The sequence below is a fragment of the Nicotiana tabacum genome, chromosome 3, assembly GCF_000715075.1.
Source record: "Nicotiana tabacum cultivar K326 chromosome 3, ASM71507v2, whole genome shotgun sequence".
Lineage (NCBI taxonomy): Eukaryota > Viridiplantae > Streptophyta > Magnoliopsida > Solanales > Solanaceae > Nicotiana > Nicotiana tabacum.
The window spans coordinates 212,339,815-212,361,020 of record NC_134082.1 but is presented as its reverse complement, the minus strand read 5'-3'; the positions used below and the strand labels follow the sequence as shown (position 1 = coordinate 212,361,020).

The window sequence follows — 21,206 nt, the reverse complement described above, 5'->3', positions numbered from 1 at the left end:
AGGCACTCGTCACCTCGCTTATACGCCGGTCACATGGAATTCACATAACACATAGTCCGATGGTTCCTAATTTCCTCACGTCAAGCTTAGACACAACACTTACTTCACTTCGCAGTCAACTTAAAGGTCTACCGGGGCCTTTCCACTAGAATTCACCTCCAAACCACTCGTATCTAGCCACAATTAACTCAATAACATCAAATATTGCTAAAGGAATCAACTACAATCCATAAATTTAGATTTCCCAAACTTTCCCCAAAAAAGTAAAAAATCGACCCCGTGCTCGAGGTTCGGACCGAAATCTATTTACCCATTCACCCCCAAGCTCGATTAAGTAATTATTTTTGAAATCCGACCTCAATTCGAGATCTAAATTCCAATTATATAAAAATCCCTAATTCTACCCAAACCCCCAATTTCCAACATGAAAATCTTAGATTTTAGGTTGAAATCTCATGAAATTTAATGGGTAATTGAAAGAAAGTAGGTTAGAATCACTTGCCAACAAATTGGGGAAGAAAATTTCCTGAAAAAATCGTCTCTAGGCTTTCTAGCTTTTGAAAATTTGAAAGAATGGCAAAAATCCCATAATGGGACTGTTTTATCACTGGGTGTCAGTGTTCATCGCGTCCGCGTGAACATTGACGAGTTCGCGAAGAGCTACGCCTTAATGGCTTACGCGATCGCGAAAGGCTACACGCGTTCGCGAAAGTTTAGCCCCCCTGACCTTTGTGTTCGCGAGACAAACCCCGCGTTCGCGTAGCCTAGCTAACGCTACGCGTTCGCATGTGACAGGTCGCGTTCACGTAGAGCAAACCCCCCCCCCTCCCAAATGCTCCGCGTTTGCGTAGTGTAAAATTCTCCCCCAACTCAGATCCCCTTCGCGATCGTGAATGGCTTCGCGATCTCGAAACACAACAAACCAGAACACCAGCTGCAGCAAAAATACCAGATTTTTCTAAGTTCTAAAGGTCCGTTGGCTATCCGAAACTCACCCGAGCCCGCGGGGCTCCAAACCTAACATGCACACATGTCCTAAAACATCATACGAACTTGTTCGCGCGATCAAATCGCCAAAATAACACTTAGAATTACGAATTGAACACCAAATCAAATGAAATTTTCAAGAAAACTTTAAAACTTCTATTTTCACAACCGAATGTCCGAATCACGTCAAACCAACTCCGTTTCACACCAAATTTCACAGACAAGTCATAAATATAATAATGGACCTGTACCGTGCTCAACAAGGCCAAACGTCAATCAAATTCTTAAAATCATTAAACTTTCAAACTTTAATCTTTCATCAAAAATCCATATCTCGAGTTAGGGACCTCGGAATTCGATTCCGGGCATATGCCCACGTCCCAAATTACGATACAGACCCACTGGGACCGTTAAAATACAAATTTGGATCTGTTTGCTCAAAACGTTGACCCAAGTCAACTCAATTTAACTTTTAAGGCAAAAATTCTTATTTTTTATCAATTTTTAACATATAAACCTTTCGAAAAAACACGCGGACCGCGCACGCAAATCGAAAAAGGTTAAAACGAGATATTTAAGGCTTCGAAACACAATTTAGTTCTAAAACATGAGATGACCTATCGGGTCATCACAAAAAAGATGTTAATTTTCAAATTTAAAACCCTTTACAATACGAAATGTTTTATATTTATTCTTTGTTATAAACTTTAGGTTCCTCTCCAACTTTGTCGTTAGCTAACGGAGCTCTTACGAGAATTGGATGAACTCTACATGTCTAAGTACTCTAGGGGGGAAATTCTGATTTACCCCTCTATATTTCTCACTTTAGAAGTTATTAATTTAATATTTCCATTTTATCTTTGTGATACGACTTGCTGGAAGAAGTTATTAAATTTAATTTTTACTTGCAATTTCATGATTTTTTGTTTTTTCATAAGGGAGAGGATGGAAGAAGTTAAGAAAATATGTTTTTTGTTGTACGGAGAAAAAGTAGAATCTTTTTTACTTAGAATGTCCAGAATTAGGACGTCAGATTATCAGAAATCTTTATAACCATAGTTAAACAACCAATAAATTCGATCAATTAAAGCTTCGATCACAAACAAGTAATCTACCGACAAAAATTATAGGGAAAATAATGTCAAGAAAACAACAGGTGATGTGTGGGTTAGGCATATCACGAGTTTGAATCCTCCCATAAAAAAACATAGAATAGTTAAGTGTCGAAATATAATATCAGGCGGATTATTATCTGGACTTCAAACCGTGCCTAACTATCAAATAAAAAGGGAAAAGTAGAGGTAAAATGTCGCATACACATCAACTTTTTGCTTGCTTCTGCTTCGGAAGATCGTCAAAGATCTGGGATCAAAATAAAGACCAAAGGCAAAGTGTAAAAGTAGCAAGGGAGACAGTAAAAAAATGTATGTTCTATAAATTCCTACGAATTTACACTTTATCCCCATTAACCGCTCGGGCATCGACCTAGGAAGAAACAAATTTAGACTTATTGGTAATCCATGATCAAAGATGTGGATCATCTGATGTTGAAATAGGTCATCCTGATTAGCCCGATCTTTTATTTGTTCAGTACCCACATCGTAGTGAACCTCTCCTTGTGATCAGGATGAGGTAAATACCTCCCAGCCCGGGGGAGGGGGGACATGGGGATCGGGTCTGTTCTAAAAGGTTTCTAGTTTAAATTGTCCTTTACGTTTAGAAAAAGGTTCATTTTCATCCTTTAGATATACACATACACTGATATCATCGCTTAAGTTTGCTAAAATTGAGCAATTTTAGTCCAAATAATGGAATGACACTAATGAGCCCATCATTAACGATTGCCATAGCGACGATCAATAGATCGTGCATCAAACGAGTTTTATTAGCACTATATTAGATATCTAGCCTCGTAGAAATGAGATTAAATGATGCATTGATATAGAAATTAACCCTTTTCTCTTTATTAGGAATAGGGAGATGACCAAAGAGAAGATAAGGGAGACTGAAGACCCAAAAAATAAGGTTGTCAAAAATAATTTTCTCCACTTCATTAGTAGCATAAATCAATACATTTGGAGTAATTAATTAATATAGCATATTTGTTCTAGTCTCTTTCATTACTTTGCTTTTGCATAACAAGAAGCATAAAAGATACATATAGTCTCTCTAGCTAATTGCAATATCTTGTTGAACATTCTTCCAAGCAGCTTCCCATAAGCCTCAAATCTACAATTAATTTGTTAAAATATATGTTACAAATTACGTTATATAAACTTCATGACATGTAAGCAAAGTTGAAATAAAGAAAGTTAAGGAAAGAATTATACCTTCTCTAAACTTGGAACAACGTTCAATTGAACAAGTAATATTACAGTTCAATACTTCAGGAGAAACGGGAAGTTGGCATTGTTTCAGGCAATCGTCAAGGCAATGGGGAGTTCTACTTAAGGCACATGCAAGTATACATTTTGCTTTGCAAGCTATTCCATCGTCGCCAGCAACTTCATTATTTGTGGCTTCAGCATTTGCTAAAATAGATACAAAAAGGAAAACTGTCATTAGAACTTTTGTGAAATTCATGATTTTTAATATGATGCACTTCCTCTCCTTGATTGAATATTTCTTTTACTTTTGTAACTTGGATGTTTGATGAAAGCAAAGTAGTGCTATTTATAGTAAGAACTCTATATCAAATTTAAGTCAAATTACACTATAATCTGATCCAAAGAATTAGATTACACCCAAATAAATTATTGGGTCAGGCTTTTCATGTTTTGAAAGATGTGTACAGCCTGTATTGTTGCTGTATCATTCGATTCCCAAAAAAATACTTACATGTACTTCGTGCTTATACCAAAATGAATAAATTAACTCTAACAGTTGAAAGTTAGAGTAATGATATACACATGTTACTTAACCATGAATCAGCTATAGATGTGTGTATAAGTTAAAGTAATAATATATACATGGCTCCTAATCGTGGTCAGTTTGATAAGAGATAAAATATTGCGAGTAAATTAATTTAGTTGCTCAAATAACACTTATATTCTTTGAAATTTTAGTGAAGAACAAGGAATGCCACAAATTGACAGGGGACGCGCATGGTGAAAACTTACTCACGCTCGATGTTTATAGAAAATTAATAAATTTTAGACGTGTCTTTTATACACACATCTATAACCTATTCATGGTTAAGTAATGCGTAATAGTACTTTAATTTTAGCGATTAGAGTTAAATTATTCGTTTTGGTATAAACAAAAAGTAGAGGTAAGTATTTTTCGAAACTGATTGATACAGCTACAGTACATGCTGTACACAACTTGCAAAACATGAAAGGCCTGACACAATAATTTATTTTGGTGTAATCTAATTTTTATGATAAGATTATATTGTAATTTGTCCTAAATTTAATATAGAGCTTTTACTATAAATAGCACTACTTTGCTTTCATCAAACATCCAAGGTACAAAGTAAAAAAAAAAAGAAAATTCAATCGAGGACAGGAAGTGCATCATATAACAAATCATGAATTTCACAAAAGTTCTAGTGCCAGTTTTCCTTATTGTGTCTATTTTAGCAAATGGTGAAGCCACAAATAATGAAGTTGTAGGCGACGATGGAATAGCTTGCAAAGCAAAATGTATACTTGCATGTGCCTTAAGTAGAACTCCTCATTGCCTTGACGATTGCCTGAAACAATGCCAACTTTCCGTTTCTCCTGAAGTATTAAACTGTAATATTACTTGTTCAATTGAACGTTGCTCCAAATTTAGAGAAGGTATAATTCTTTCCTTAACTTTCTTTATTTCAACAATTTTCTATGTTTGCTGACATGTCATGAAGTTTATATAACGTAATTTGTGACATATATTTTAACAAATTACTTGCAGATTCGAAGTTGATGGGAAGCTGCTTGGAAGAATGTTCAACAAGATATTGCAATTAGCTAGGGAGATTATATGTATCTTTTATGCTTCTTATTATGCAAAAGCGAAGTAATGAAAGAGACTAGAACAAATATGCTATATTAATTAATTACTCCAAATGTATTGATTTATGCTCCTAATGAAGTGGAGAAAATTATTTTTGACAACTCTATCTTTTGGATCTTCGGTCTCCCTAATCGTCTCTTTGGTCATCTCCCTATTCCTAATAGAGAGTAAAGGGTTAATTTCTATATCAATGCATCATTTAATCTCATTTCTATGAGGCTAGATATCTTGCTGATTCAAAATATCTGAACTTCTATCTTTTATTTAAATCCAAAAATATTTATTATTTTTATTTTACAAAATATCTGACAAAAGCTTGCTCGTGGTAAGACACTTTCAATGTGAAGAAAAAGCTTGTTCATGGTAAGACACTTTCAATATCCCTTTTTGCTTCTTAAATCTGAATCACATCAAGTAGATTGTAAAATATCGCTGTGTTATAAACCATGCCGATGCTGCGCCTTTTCGCAGTTTTATATACATACTGACAATCGACAATGTCAAAATAGGTAGAGCACAAAACTGAAGGAATAACAACTGCGACATATGACCATGACTCACTAGTAATTGTATCTTTCTGGACCCCAAAAAAAGCACTTCTAACTTGCATTTACTTGATTTTCTACGTTGATCCAAATTCTGAAAACCATTTCTCATGTCGTTCAATGTCCCCTCTAGAAACTGTGGGTTGTATTCTATCTAAAGCTTCTAGGAAGTCATCCATCATAACTGGAATTTTCAAAATGTCAGCCTTGGACATGTTCTTAATCTCATCTGGGTTTTTCCCTGCTATCTTACGTCTCATGCCACTTAAAGAAGCATCTCTGCAGATATTTGTTAGATCGTCTCCACTGAAACCTTCTGTTCTTCGTGCCACTTGGTCAATATCCAGGTCAGGAGCTAACTGCCATTCATTATACATGATACAGATTATTAGTATCAACAAATTTTTCTGTTCAATCTCCAGGAGCAATAATAATTAGGCAAATCTAGGGCCAGTTCTATGGTTCCACTAACACAGTTCTTTCAGCTCAAACGCCGCATCAACAACAACAGCCGAGTATAATCCCATTAGTGGGGTCTGGAGAGGGTAGAGTGTATGCAAACCTTACCCCTACCTTCAAGAAGGCAGAGAGGCCGTTTCAGGTGCACCCTCAGCTCGGAAAAGATAAAAGGACAACAACAAGCATATCAATCGGAAAACAGGAGCAAAAATTTAAAATTTAAAAGTTTTTTACACATATAATGAGATAACACAAACTCTAAATCCTGGATGACACTTAGCTCAAGTCATAATGTAACAAAAGTTTATGTATAAAGTTTATACAGATTTCCAGCATCACCCCCTTCCTTGTCATTCTAGTAACTTAAAAATTCTATTGAGATGTAACCAAAAGGTCTCTTATTATCAGCTGCTTCTTCTTTCATTTTCTCTTTTATATCTCCTAATATCGTATTCATTGTTAATATTAATAATCACTGAACTATAATCGGCAAAAATACAGAATAGTTTACTAAAGCCACTGGAAGTGGAGACTGATTCCATGGAGGTGTTAAACCTACTTGAAAATGATTCCCCATTGTATTACACTATTATTGATTCTTGCAGGTGGTTAATGCTCCAGCTGGAGAGCCCTGTCATCAGGCATAGCTTCGGGGAAGCAAATTATGTGGCACACCTTCTAGCTAAAGATAGTACCAAGCTGGCCAATATTAACCAACAAATCAATCATGTTCCTATTCATTTTGTTCAATCCACTATGCAATCAGACAAAGAAGGAACAATGTCTGTTAGGACCATACCATAAAATATATGTGAACATTTGCCTAGTTTCGGAACCTTTGTGCTCTACATAGCACTACAAGCCATGGATTTGATCCCCATGAAACATCCATGAGTGAACCTTATGTACATTTTCTTTGTAAGTTGAAAATTTTCAGTGTGATCATACTCTTTCCTTTAGTGACTTTGAATCAAACCTATTTTTTAAGTAAAGACATTATGATAATATAGCAGATGAACTTCTTTCAAGACAATGAAGCACAGTACCTCCAAATTAAGAAACTAGCCGACACCAATAATGAGAGCTTACCGTGATTGATTTCAAGTTTATCTCTATAAGCTCCTTACGGCTCTTAAAATCAGGAAGCGGGATGTAAATCCGATTTTCTAGCCGCCTCCTACGGTAGTACAGTGAATCACCAATTAGCCAAGATCCAGATACGAAACAGAACACAAATCAGACTAAAAAAGCTAATATTGACTAGGAAGTTAAGGAGTAAAGTTAACCTTAGTGCCTCATCAAGACCCCAGGGGAAATTTGTTGCTGCCAAAACTGTGACCGGTTTGCCCGCTGTATTATTAGTGGAGTTGTTTAACCCATCAATTTGAACTAGAAGTTCAGACTTCACCCTTCGGGATACTTCATTCTCTCCAGGAGCCCTGAGAAACAGGTCCAGAGTTCATAAAGTTTTATTACTAGAAGTAAAACTAAAAAATTTAAAGTTTAACACACTTAAGAACATTTTATGCTCAAATTAATGTTGATTGTTGAGCACATGCGTAAATGTTATTGTGGGATGTGTGCGTACACACGAGGTAGGTGAAAGAAAGAGGAGCAGGACGAAATATTTAGTATGCAATAATGTTACAAAAATTATTCACAATCAGGTTACTTAAAATATAGATATAAATCTTTATGATAACACATTAATCCATGACCTGATAAAGACAATATAACAATCTATGATCTAGCAAATATAAGTTTAAAGTCACCGGCACTGCTCAGAGCCTCAGACGCATTATTTGGTAGCTTGATAAAAATCTCTATGGTTGAAAAACATAGACTTGTCAGTATGTATGGATGGGACTATCAGTTCAGAGCAGACTAAGCTGCTCAAGTGAAACTACAGTATGATCCAGTTTCCGAAAAACATACAGCCTCTAATTTCCTTCTACTAGGTATTCTATTAAGGTTTCAAATTGTTTTAACCTTCTCTGCTCTCTGCAGCTCTTATGCAAGGCTTTGGATTAGTAGAGGCCCTTCACTTATTTACTCGGGAAAAAACAAGAACGAACTGGTCATCAAACTAATATACGGTCCATCACCAATCATGTGTCTATCAGATGATTGAAGTCTAGTTACTATGACGTGTAGACCCGTAACATATAATCTATGCCTAGTACTCAAATTTATCACATATGGTGATGAAAATAAACCTCACACAACAGCAAGACAATGAGAAAAATACTCAGCTATTACATGTATATGAAATCATTTTAGAAAGAACAGATTGCTTACCCTCTGGCACTACAAAGAGAATCAATCTCATCAATAAAAATTGTACTTGGAGCACGAGCACGAGCAAGATCAAACAAGCACCGTACCCGTCGTTCACTCTCCCCGTACCATTTCGCCAACAACGAAGAGCAAGAAACATTCAGAAATGTTGTCCCACACTCTGTAGCAACAGCTTTGGCCAAGAGTGTTTTCCCTGTGCCAGGAGGACCAAACATAAGAACTCCTCTCCAAGGTCTCCTGATTCCCTGCAAGTAACATTGAATATGTGAACTATATAGAAGTTTCATAATATAAGTATTCATTATTCTTTTTATTAATGTGCCATGTAGTTACAACATGTGCATAGCTGCAAGTCAAAACTTGTACATAGCAAGAAGTTGCGACTTCCGTTAGATCAGATTGTATCCTCGTTATGTGACGACAGGTATATGAGACAATTCAGTTTTCAAAAGCAAAAACTATTACCAGCTTATTTTCCTAATTAACTTCGAGGACCGTTTCCACATCTAATAAACAGTTTGTAACAAGGCAAAAGAAAAGGAAACATAAGTGTGTTTGGTATGGCGGAAGTTATTTTACCCCAGAGAAAACACTTTTTTCAGAACAGATGAAAATGCTTCAACATTTTTTCCTAGAAAAAATTTTCGGTGTTTGGTTGGTCAATGAAAAATATTTTTCTGTAAATATATCATTACAGATTACTAATAATGAAATTAACAAATTTGGAAGTATTTTGATGAAATTTTTTAAGAACTAAGATTCAATAGTAACGTCTAAATGTTAGCGAGAAGATGAATATGAAGTTGAAAGTTAAGGTAGTTATAAAGAAAATGACATCATTCTCCCTTTTGTCACAGCAGAAAAGGATGAAAAATATTTTCTTGAAATATGACTTCCTTCGTACCAAACACAGATGTATCATCATTTAGTAGTCTTATAATCAGAATAAGCTATCTGCAGTACCTGGAAGTATTCAGGCATCCACAGTGGGAGTACCACTGCTTCCTGTAGAAGCCTCTTTGCTTCATTTAGTCCCGCAACATCATCCCATCTCACCCCTGGATTAGTATCCAATATTTCTTTTTCAAGACGAGCAGCCAGTTGGGGATCAGGCCCGTTATACTCTCCTTTTGGCTTAACGCCAGCTACAGCATTCTGATAGTTGTAAAGAAGGACGCTGTGAATATTATAAAGAACTTAAAGTCTCAGCTTAATACAAATAGAGTAAAGCAGTTTTTGCACAGAGTCGCTACCCCAACTGCTCTAAAAAATTATATGTTACTTTCATGCATGGTTACTGAATTTTATATAGCAGTAAAGTCTACCATTTTTATATTAAATCTCATCTATAATCAATTTGGCCTTGCAGAGCGAAGATTAAACATTATTTAAGATTGGAGTTTAGTAAAATACTTTGTGATTTGAGCCTAGATGGTGCCTAAAAAGCAACATTATCAAAATGTTCTCGAATAGTATTAAAGGCAGATGAGGTATTTATACCACTTGTTGCACAGTGTTTCTATAATTGTTCACCTGCCCAGGCAGCTGAGGTGTTTGTACCCCTTGTTGCACTGTGTTTCTGCAACTATTCAGTGTTGGTACTGCTTGTTGCAGTGTGTTTCGGTAATTATTCACCTGCCCAGCAAAAGTGTACTTTCCCCCCTATAAAAATTTCATTGAAAAACATAAACTTTGTAACCTAATAAAAGAAAGAAGTTGGAAAAAGGAAAAGAAAATAATATAACAATCCCAGCGACTACTTAAGATTGAAGTTTCATGAAATACTTGCCTGAACTTGGTTAGACACTTGTGCCGTTGCCTGAACTTGATTAGGCACTTTTGTTGTTGACTGAACTTGGTTCGATATTTGTGGTGTTGCCTGAATTTGGTTAGATAATTGTGTCATTAACCGAATTTGGGTAGCCTGAAGTTGAGATAATCGCGTCGCTGCCTGAACTTGGTTAGACATTTGTGTCATTGCCTGAACTTGGTTAGACATTTGTGCCGTTGCCTGAACTTGGTTAGACACTTGTGGCGTCGCCTGAACTTGGTTAGACACTTGTGCCGTTGCCTGAACTTGATTAGACACTTGTGTCGTTGCCTGAACTTGGTTCGATATTTGTGGCATCGCCTGAACTTGATTAGACATTTGTGGCGTTGCCTGAACTTGGTTAGATATTTGTGTCATATTCTTCTTCTCTATTTGTTTTGTGGGTGATAGACTGACACTCCTTGAAAACTAACACACAAATTAAAGCAAACATTACAGTATTAATTTGGGAATGCAAGTAGTAAAGCCTTTATTAAAAACCTAGCTAGAGCCTCAAATCCATATATTCTACTGGTATCGAGTTGCTTACCTGTGACTAGTGGTGGCAAAACAGATTGAAAAAAATAGTTATTCACTCATATTATCGACTAAAAATGGGGTGGATAATCAACTTTTTTTAAAAGCGGATCATATATGGATAAGAACCATATTATCCACTTAGAAAATGAATAACCAATGGATAATTAATGAGTTTAACTTTTACATTTATAAAAACTCGGTGGTTCCTCAAGCCTGGGAAACAAGAAACTCTCCAAAAGTGATCATACTCTAGAAGCCATGGATATTATCCGCCGGTTAACACATTTCCTATCCGTATTAAATATGGATTGGGTCATATAATTTATACGTTTTTGCACTATCCATTTTCAAACCGTCCCATATCCAACCCGACCAGTTTGCCACTCCTACATGTGACATAAGGGTTGGGGAAACAAACAAAACAAAAGAATTAATACCTGAAATTGGAGGCCGAGGGAGTTGAAGTCATGATCAACGTTACGAAAACCTTGAGCATAAATGCGGGTGAAGCCAATATAATTTAGGCTAACATTACCAGCTAGGACAGCGTAGTAATTGGGGGTGAGGTAGCTTGAAAGTTTGAACTGAATGCTCTGCACATTGTTATTCAATTCGGGTTCTAAAGCCTTGACCCATTCCACCAGCTCCGTCATGTCGAGATGGCCATCTTTGTTAACGTCGAATTTGTCGAAGATTTTCTTCATCTTCTCAACTCTGCTGCAATTAGAATTAGGAGCCACCGCCACCATCTTCTTCTTCTTCAATTAACACTACCACTTCTATGCTTACTAGATGATCAAGAACAAGATTTGCAACTTAAGGAACGAGATACAGAGGCGGTTCAGAATATGGAGATTTTGGGTTCTGGATTTTATAAAAGGTATTCAGTGAATTTCTTAATATATTCAACTAAATCCATAGCTAGAACTCTAACTCTACTTGATCACTCGGTTGTCCCCTCAAAATATAGGTGCATTGGTTTTAGAAAATTTTTTGTTAAAGAATGGGCTTTCTCGTGTGTGGGTGTGTGTGTGTGTTTTTTTTGCTAATTTAAAATTTAAATTATTAATAAAAGGAATGATGTTTGCTATTTTCTGGAGGCGGAAGAAAATAATGGTGAAAATAGCAGGGTCTAACCAGTTTTTGGACCGCCAACGCTTGTAAAGTTATTGAAAAATAATCATTATTTTGCTACAACAATGAAAGTTCCAATATAATATATTGGAGATTGGTGCATTTGTGTACGAACTTCCAGCATATTATGCCGGAACTCCAGTACACAAAAAGTTCCAGCATAATATATCGGATATTGGAGTACTTGTGTACGAACTTCCAGCATATTATGCTGGAACTCCAGCACACAGAAAGTTCCAGCATACTAATATACTAGAGATCGGAGCACATGTATATAAACTTCCAGCATATTATGCTGGAACTCCGGTATATTGTGCTGGAAGTTCACAAGTAAAAAATTCGAACTCCAGTATATCATGCTGAAATATTTTTCGAATTTTGAAGAGTGTTTTCATTCAATTACATGAAAAGTGGCTAATTTTAATTACTTTTAAAATTGTGGTTATTTCTCAATTACCACTTGTAAATCTAGCTATTTTTAAATTTCTCCCAAAGAAATTGAATGTTCAATTGTATAAATAATGAAACCGAATGTTTAATAAAAACGAAATAATGGAAACTAATTTATAAAGCCTCATAACATATTGTTGCATCAACTTTTTAATTTAATATTGGTGAATTTACATTGTTTAGTAAATTACGTAATTGGATTAGTTAATCACTTAGTAAAGTTGTCCACACTTGAGAAAAAGTAATTATATTAGATTTACAGGATAATATTTTTTTTAATATCAATAATTGCACAATTTAATAAAGTCTTATAGTCTTCAAATTCAAATGGAGTTATTTCAAGGTTTTATCCGTTTTATTATTAACATCTAGTTTTATAATATTTTTTGAAACTTTATTAAGTAATTTTATTTTTATTTTTTTGTTTTCTAAAGATACTAATGGCTTCTTGATGGTACGGTTATTGATGTCATGATGATCAATAATGGTAACCTATGTTATTCTATTCTTAAAATTTCTCAATCTGAATAATATTGATAATTTCAATAATGGTAACATAACAGAACAAATCAAATATGATAATTTTAGAAAAATGTTACGGTACATCAATATGAATAATATTGAAATAAAAAATGAAGAGCAACTAAAATATGACTTGTGTTATAAATCCTGCATCCACTTGCAACGATGTGTATCTTCATGACAGGTTTTGAATTGGTTTTGTATTCATAACAGGTTTTAAATTGGTTTTGTGTTCATAACAGGTTTTAAATTAGTTTTGTATTCATAACAGATTTAGGATTGATTTGTAACAATAAAATACTATAACAACAACAACATACCCAGTATTATCCCCCACTATAGGGTTTGGGGAGAATAATGTATAGGTAGACCTTACCCCTACCTTGTGAGGATAGAGAGGTTGTTTCCAATAGACCCTCGGCTCAGAAAAGCATAAGCACCACATTAATGAAAATATAGACAAAAAGGGACAGTACCAAAAAGCTATATAAAAGCAGAATAAAAACAACAAGACACAGTAAGGTGATTAACAATGAAAGAAAACAACGGTTAGTCATAAAAACCTACTACTAACATAAAGCGAGACTGCGTGCTAATATTACTGTTATGAACACTCTAGACTACCTACTCTAGTGCCCTACTCCTCGACCTCCATACATTCCTATCAAGGGTTATGTCCTCGGTCAGCTGAAGTTGTACCATGTCTTGCCTAATCACCTTTCCCCACCTCTTCTTTCGCCAACCTCTACCTCTCTGTAGGCCCTCCAATATCAACCTCTCACACCTCCTCACCGGGGCGTCTGTGCTCCTCCTCCTCACGTGACCAAACCACCTAAGTCGCGCTTCCTACATCTGATCCTCAATAGAGGTCACACCTGCCTCGCAACAATGAAATATTTCTATAAATAGGTTCATTGATGAACCTATTAAAGACATTCTGAAACAAGGAAGAAACGTTCCTTTATAATATTATCATTCTCTTCTATTATGTCCTAGTTAATTACATAGTTCTTATTATATTATTTTTATTTCATAATACGTTATCAACATGCAGCTCTAACCAAATTCATTATCTCTAAGTTGTGCTTATTCTCTTTCTCAGAACAAGGTATATTTCTTTTAAACTTATTCTGGTGCTACTGCTATGCGTAATAGAGTAAAAGGAGGATAATAGTTACATCTGCTACTGGATAGTCCCATCACCAATATTTGCTTGGTACCATTATACTATTTATCAGTTGAAAATAAATCAGTAACTAGACACATTCTCCAGGCTAATATACTTAATAAATAATAGAGAATTTTCATAAAGCACTATCTTTTAGTAGTAATTAACATACCGTTTGTTATATGACGGATTATAAATACTTTTTTGTGGTTATAAGATGTATTTGATGTATGTAAGTTATTGTATCCATGAATACAGTAGCAAAAATAGGCGTGAATCAGGGAAGTCCAGCTAATCAGTTGTTGTATTCGAGTGTATTCGACTGTATTCATGGAGTGAAACATGAGATTACAACTGGACAGATTATTGTATTCGACTATATTCACAGCGTAAAATAGGGGATTACACTGTTTTTAAGACGGAAAGTAAATCAATTAACATAATAGACTCCTAATATAACTCAACAAACTCAATTATAACACACAAATTTTGTATTTTCAGTTATAAAAAAGATTCTCAACCGAAAAATAACCCAAAAACATAGCAATCTTCAGAGAAATTATATAAAACATCTGAATACATAAATTATATTAATTAAAAAAACATATGAATACATTCATGGCATATAGCTAGACGGTGAATACAATGAAATACCTAGAATACAGCGGGATACATTGAAATACAATGAAAAAAAGACAGTGAATACAATGAAATACATGGAATACAACGAGATACATTGAATTACAATGGAAAAAAACAATGAAATACATGAAAATTCATTGAAATATATTAACAGAAAATCAAGTTGCTCAGCCTCAAAACTCCGTCGTCTTTGTTCAAGAACAAACCCTAATTTCCGGAGAATCCGTCGTTCATCGGAAGCCGGTAGTGAAAAGGGTTCCCAAATAGGTCGTTGGCTCAGATAGTGTTGAAGAGGAAGATCAGGGTTCCCAAATTACGCTGTTTCTTCAGATTCTTATAAGGCTTTCAGAAACTCAATGATTGGGATTGGAGCAGTTATTCTTGTTCTCGTTGTACTACTGGTGGTTAATCCCAATCTGGAGAAGCACTTCATTGAAGCTAGAGAAGCACTTCATTCGGGAGACAAAGAAGACAAGATAGACTAATAGGTCCACTTTGGTAAACGTCAATCCCAATCTGACCGATATAAGTTGCTTGAGAAATCTTTGAAAATGCGTCGCCTTGGTCCGGAGATGGTGCCGGAGTCGTTCAAAATAGACTAATTGATAAAGAGGAAACTTACTGCTTTCATTATTGAATAGCGTATCAAAGTAAAGAGAGAAAGAAAATAGTGTAACTGAATAGCGTATTTAATGGCTTAGGGGTAGGAGGTAAACAAAATTAAATATTTTGCTATAAATATTAAAAGGTATTTATAGAATATAATTTTTTTGAATTGTATTTATTTTAAAATAAATAAGGCCTGCATGTTTTCCATTAACAATTATATGCAGGCCTGCATGTTTTCCATTTTCCCTTCACTAAGCATACGTCCAAACATTTCTTAATTGTTGTGAATATGGTGGTCAAATTGATACTCGTATTATTATGGGATAATCAGTTATAGTACAAATGGATCATTGTTTTAAATTAATTTGTGAATTGCTTAGAACAATTAGATTAAATCATTTTTAACATTATGGTATGAGAATAAGCAGCTGAAAAAGGATATAGATTGGAATGCATCATCATTATCTTATTTAGATTCTTGTATAAATTAATATGAACTGGAGGTTCAAAAAATAATTCATTTGCAAAGTATTACAAATCAATTGCCAGATGCATTTACCAATCTAACAAGAATTACTAAATCTCATATTTCAGCTGCAAATGCTCCAATTTGAGTTGATGTCCCGGTAGGACAATCTGTTAAAGTAAATGAGCCTAAGTCACACTTAAAACGTGGTAAACCAATCGGTTCAATGATTGAAAAATCCTCAAAAAAGAAAAGGGACAAATGATCAAGATGGTCATAATATGGAGGTAGTTTCTCAAGAAGAGCCCCGAGACATAACAATTGATAAAACCTCAGGAGAGGTTCAGGTACCTAATAATGTTGAAAATGAAGAGATATTGATAAATTATGTCTCAACTTGAAAAAGATGGAATTGAAATGATATAGTTGTCGATAATGTTTTGTTACTATTGAAGTAATGCAATAAGATAAGGATCTTGAACCGAAATCTATCGATGAATGTAGATGGCGAAATGATCGGCCAAAATAGAAAGACACTATCCAAAAAGAATTGACTTTACTTGAAGAACGTGAAATTTTTAGATCTATAGCCCGAACACATGAAGGTGTAAAGCCAGTGGGGTACAAATAATTTTTTGTGCGAAAAAAAAATGAAAAAAATGAAGTCGTAAGATATAAAGCACGACTTGTGACATAAGAATTTTCACAACGACCTTTATGTGGAGACATATTCTTCTGTAATGGATGCAATGACATTCAGGTATCTTATCAGTCTAGTAATTCATGAAAAATTTGATATGCATCTTATGGATGTTGTCACGACCTATTTATATGGTTCATTGAATAACGAAATTATTATGAAAATACCTGAAAGATTCAAAGTGCCTGAAACATATAAAGATTCCTGAGAAACTTGTTCGATAAAGCTTCAGAAATCTTTATACGTATTGAAGTAATTAGGGCGCATGTGGTATAATCACCTTAGTGAATACCTATTGAAAGAATGGTACAAGAATGACCCAATTTGTCCTTTATAAAAGGATCTGGATCTGATTGTCATAATAGCTGTGTATGTTGATGACTTGAATATCATCGGAACTCCTGAAGAGCTTCCAAAGGCAGTAGAGTGTTTGAAGAAAGAATTTGAAATGAAAGATTTTAGAAAGATAAAATCTTATTTTGGCTTACAAATTGAACATTTGAAAAATAGAATATTTGCCCATCAATCAATGTACACCAAAATTATTTTGAAGCGCTTTTATATAGATAAAGCACATCCATTGAGTATCTCGATGGTTGTAAAATCGCTTGACATAAATAAGGATCTATTTCGTCCTCGTGAAAATAATGAAGAACTTCTAATGCTGAAATACCATATCTTAGTGCAACTGGGGCATTAATGTATCTTGCTAATAATTCTTGATCAGATATAATTTTCTCTATAAGTTTGTTAGCAAGATTTAGTTCTTCTTTAATACAAAGAAATTGGAATGGTATTAAGCATCTACAGATATCTCGTAGGGACCACTAATATGTGATTATTTTATTCAAATGAATTCAGTTTATAACTGATTGGTTATGCAGATACAGGATATTTGCTTGACCCTCATAAAGGTCGATCTCAAACAGGATATTTATTCACATGTGGAGGTATTGTCATATCATGGAGTTTAACAAAATAAATTATGATTGCTACTTCTTCAAATCATGCGGAGATAATAGTCATTCATAAAGTGAGTCGAGAATGTGTTTGATTGAGATCAATAAATCAATATATCGCTATATATATTAAAAGAGACAGAACAAAACATATTTCACCAAAATTCGTTTTCACGTATGATATTCAATAGAATGGTGAATTAGATGTTTAATAAATTCGTTCAAAGTGATAATTTGGCAGATTTGTTCACTAAAGCATTGCCAACATCAACATTTGAGAAGTTGAGATACATGATTGGAATGCATCGTCTCCGAGATATCAAATAAAGTTTTTATCAAGGGGAGAAATACATGTTGTACTCTTTTTCCCTTAACCAAAGTTTTGTCCCATTTGGGTTTCCCTGGTAAGGTTTTTAATGAGGCAACTCTTAATGCGTATTACAAGATATGTGTAATCTTTTTCCTTCACTAGGCTTTTTTCCACTGGGTCTTTCTTAGGAAGGTTTTAATGAGACACATTATTTGTTAATGGACATCCAAGATGAAGTGTTATAAGCAACGATGGATGTTTGAATTAGTTTTGTATTTGTATAGGGTAAAATATGTTATATTAAATGATCGCATGAGGAAGTGATACGTAGAGCCAAAAACAGAAGATAGTTGAAACCGAAAGCAATGATCCTGTCTATTACCGGAGAGAATGATACTCATAAAGATGAAATAAATGTCTGCCACCCGGTAGCATTTAATGAAGAATATTCTCCGGCATTAAGTACATTGCCCCTTACAAGAAATATGGCATTCACCTCAACTATACACCCCTTGGTTAGGACATTAGTTGAGATATGAGAAACATACAGTTAAGCTACACCTGCCCAGAACATACTACTGCGCCGGGGAAATCGTAGATGGGCAGATTATAACCCAACATGTAGAATCTCTGGTAAAAACACGTTGTTTAAGCAGACTAGACTTAACATAACAATAGCTTAAGTAGGGATGTGGGAATCTGAGCATGCTGAAACAAGTAGCTCAGACACCCCTGGGACATGGGCCAGATTTTAAGCATCACAAGCCTCAAAGTGGTCAATATCTAAATGCACTCGGTTCTCAACTGGCTTCACAATATGCCTGTTACAAGTAAATATATAAGCAAGCAATTGCAGAGTCGGAAACTTATACAAGGAGATTCAAGAAAATACTAGAATGTCACAGTTGGGATTCGAAGCTGTGATCTAAAAGCAAGTGTCAAAAAGCCCTTTAACACTACACTAGGGGATTGAACAATTTATATATAACAAAAAAAGATTTGTTTTTGCCTCATTTGCCAGTACAATTTTAATCACCAAGGAGATTCAATTGAACCCCCTTGCCTATATTTAGCTTTGCCCATGTGAGCAACCAAACAAGGAAAGATGGGTACGCAACTAATCAAATTAGGAAAAAGAGAAGCGCATAAGTAAATTATTCACTCAAAATCAATTCCCACAAGTCCTAAATAGAGGTGACCACTTCACCAGCCAACTTACTTAGCCCACAACATCTTAATATGGAATAGCTCAAGCAACCTACGTCCAGATTAAGGTGAGTAAGTTTCCAACAGAGTGGACCTTAGAACTGAAGAGAGTCTCAGGACACCTGCGTCGGAAATAATAGCTGTGCGCGGGAAATCAGCTCATCTCTCCAAGGAAGATTTCCTAGGATATAAGGGCAGTTATAGATATAGGGCACAAAGAGCTTATCAGGCAAAACAAACAGAGGGCAAAAAGAAAGCATTAAGATCAATTTCTGATAATTTTAGCAGTTCAATTTCCTTCAGCTACTTCTGCGCCCCCCCAGTAGTTCTCCACTAGTTTCCCATCCAGTTGCTATAATATTTGACTTAGTTGGAACACGGAAGGGCTGACATCTAAGTCTCTCTTTTTTCTTTGGGCTCTATCTTTAATCACCACCCAACTTATAACTGGTCCCCTATTACGGTTTCAATCTCTGTTGACATAGCAAAACCTAAGTAGCTTACCTATATCGCTCAATCGAAAAACCCCTTACACATAAATGGCACAGGGAATATGACCACCGATGCTGAGTAATGACCTAGAGTTAGACTGCCGATGTGTGCCCACCCATGAGGGCACTTGCAATGAAAACAAATTTAGTTCCATTTTCTTTCCTCCAAGATACGAGGCATCTTACATGAATATTTACCTTTTCAAGAAAGACCTATATGCAGCTCGCGCACCACGGTTATTCTACCTTACCTGCATCTTCCTAGCCAATATATGCATTGGTAACTCTACCAATCAAGAGTAATGAGAAGAAATCAGCTATTTTTGTGCATATTAGAATTTGAACCCTTCTCTCTTATGATGTTCCAGCTTCATTGATGCTAGACCATACCCAAGAGTCTTCACATTATTCACTGGCTACAACAAATATATCGACTGCACAGACAAGTTCGGAGATATTCAGTATGAGAATACTATTGGAAGTTGAGAAATGGAGTAAAGCACAAAGATACCTCACAAACATAAAAGGTAAAATCCATACTGAAATTCATCAACGAAAACTATCAAAACGTTTGTACAATGAAGAAGAGAGGACCAACTAAGCAGGTATAACAACAAGAATTTACAAAGCTGAAATCAGACAAAAGCAATTAATTCCATTAAAGTGAACTACATGAAGCTTGACAACTAACCATAATTCATTCATTCATCCAGATTTCTAAATCTTTCTTAATCCAAATATCAAACACAACAATGTCAAATAATCCATAAACCTCGATCAGTGAGATTTGAAGGCGACAACACAAATTATACGCCCCTCAAAATAGATTATTAGAAAAATTGGAAGGGTTGACTTAGCTTCTGTTTTGGACCTATTACTACATCAGTTCATCAGAGTTGAAATCATTCAAAATAACAGCAAAGGAAATATCTTTCGGTCATTACAAAGCGGAAACAATGAACACTATGCCTGAAAAAGGGATTTCAAAACGGGCGAAGATGCAGACTTAGTAACAAAGTCCTCACCAGATTAACACAAAATTACGTTTTTCTCCTCAAGCACTTCCTAAGCTTCTTCAATTTATGCTTGTTCATCTTCCTCTTCCTCTTTTTCTTCACACTATCCGCCCAAATCTTTACTGAGTCTTGGTTTTCATCGTTCTCGGATTTAACCAATTCATTTGGAGAAATAGGGTTAAGAAAAAACCCATTTGGGTCAAGAAAAAGACCAAAAGAAAAACTTGGGTAAAGATTCAATTTTGAATCCACTGTTTCTCTTTGGAGAAAAAAGGGTATCTGATTATGTCTGCTGCAAGGTGGATGGGCCAAGATTTGTGGTGTAGAACTGAGAATTGCTGGTTCGGATTTATTAAGGTTCTTGAGAATTCTTGATCGAAATTGGTTTCTGAGAGCTTTTCGGAGAATTGAAGCCATTTGGATTAACAATTGTTACAGCATTGAACCACCAAAAAAAGGAAAAATATATCACCTAGGGCTTTGGGAGATTTGTGCAAAAAAGGAAAAAGAAAGGAAAAGTTCAAAAATAAATGTTTTGCCCCCATGCAGGATCGAACTACAGACCTTCAGTTTACAAGACTGACGCTCTACCACTGAGCTATAGGGGCTTTGTGCTGTTCATCGAAATACTTATTTTATAAATTCTAATTTGTGTCTATAAATTGAAACTAAACAATTCTAATTTCTTAACGTTGGAAGAGAATGTAAGTTATTAAGGCCTCTATATTATTCTAAATCACATTAAGTATAGGAGGTTTCCACTTATCTTTGTCGCTCATAAAGATCAGTTCCTCTTATATCGTGTTAAATTGGATAAAAGGGTAAACTAAGGGATTTTAGGCCTTTATGGCTTTTTATAATGTTGAATTTAATAAAATGTAAAAAGCCTTTATGAGTC

At 35.1% G+C, this 21,206-nt stretch overlaps 1 protein-coding gene, 2 long non-coding RNA genes and 1 other non-coding gene across 5 annotated transcripts; all 4 read right to left on the bottom strand.

Moving 5' to 3' along the window:
* Positions 1-3,008: 3,008 nt before the first annotated feature.
* LOC142175469 (uncharacterized) lies at positions 3,009-3,617 on the bottom strand. Its single transcript, XR_012704540.1, has 2 exons — positions 3,318-3,617; positions 3,009-3,216 (listed from the first exon to the last, which is right to left on the bottom strand). It is a non-coding gene; the product is annotated as an uncharacterized LOC142175469 (long non-coding RNA).
* A 1,750-nt stretch (positions 3,618-5,367) lies between these two features.
* Positions 5,368-11,651, bottom strand: LOC107766815 (katanin p60 ATPase-containing subunit A1-like). 2 transcript variants are annotated; one of them, XM_016585685.2, is made up of 8 exons: positions 11,073-11,651; positions 10,075-10,524; positions 9,786-9,947; positions 9,249-9,440; positions 8,286-8,530; positions 7,274-7,426; positions 7,077-7,164; positions 5,368-5,887 (listed from the first exon to the last, which is right to left on the bottom strand). In XM_016585685.2, the coding sequence occupies exons 1-8, from the start codon at positions 11,382-11,384 to the stop codon at positions 5,606-5,608; spliced, it is 1,884 nt and encodes a 627-aa protein (XP_016441171.1). In that variant the 5' UTR covers positions 11,385-11,651; the 3' UTR covers positions 5,368-5,605. The 2 variants fall into 2 exon arrangements, with proteins under 2 accessions (XP_016441171.1, XP_016441172.1); XM_016585686.2 differs by having other exon boundaries at positions 9,819-9,947.
* A 6,320-nt stretch (positions 11,652-17,971) lies between these two features.
* Positions 17,972-20,863, bottom strand: LOC107766814 (uncharacterized). Its single transcript, XR_001643790.2, has 2 exons — positions 20,318-20,863; positions 17,972-18,416 (listed from the first exon to the last, which is right to left on the bottom strand). It is a non-coding gene; the product is annotated as an uncharacterized LOC107766814 (long non-coding RNA).
* On the bottom strand, positions 20,845-20,916 carry TRNAT-UGU (transfer RNA threonine (anticodon UGU)). The gene has a single exon. It is a non-coding gene; the product is annotated as a tRNA-Thr (tRNA).
* Between the last annotated feature and the right edge of the window lie 290 nt (positions 20,917-21,206).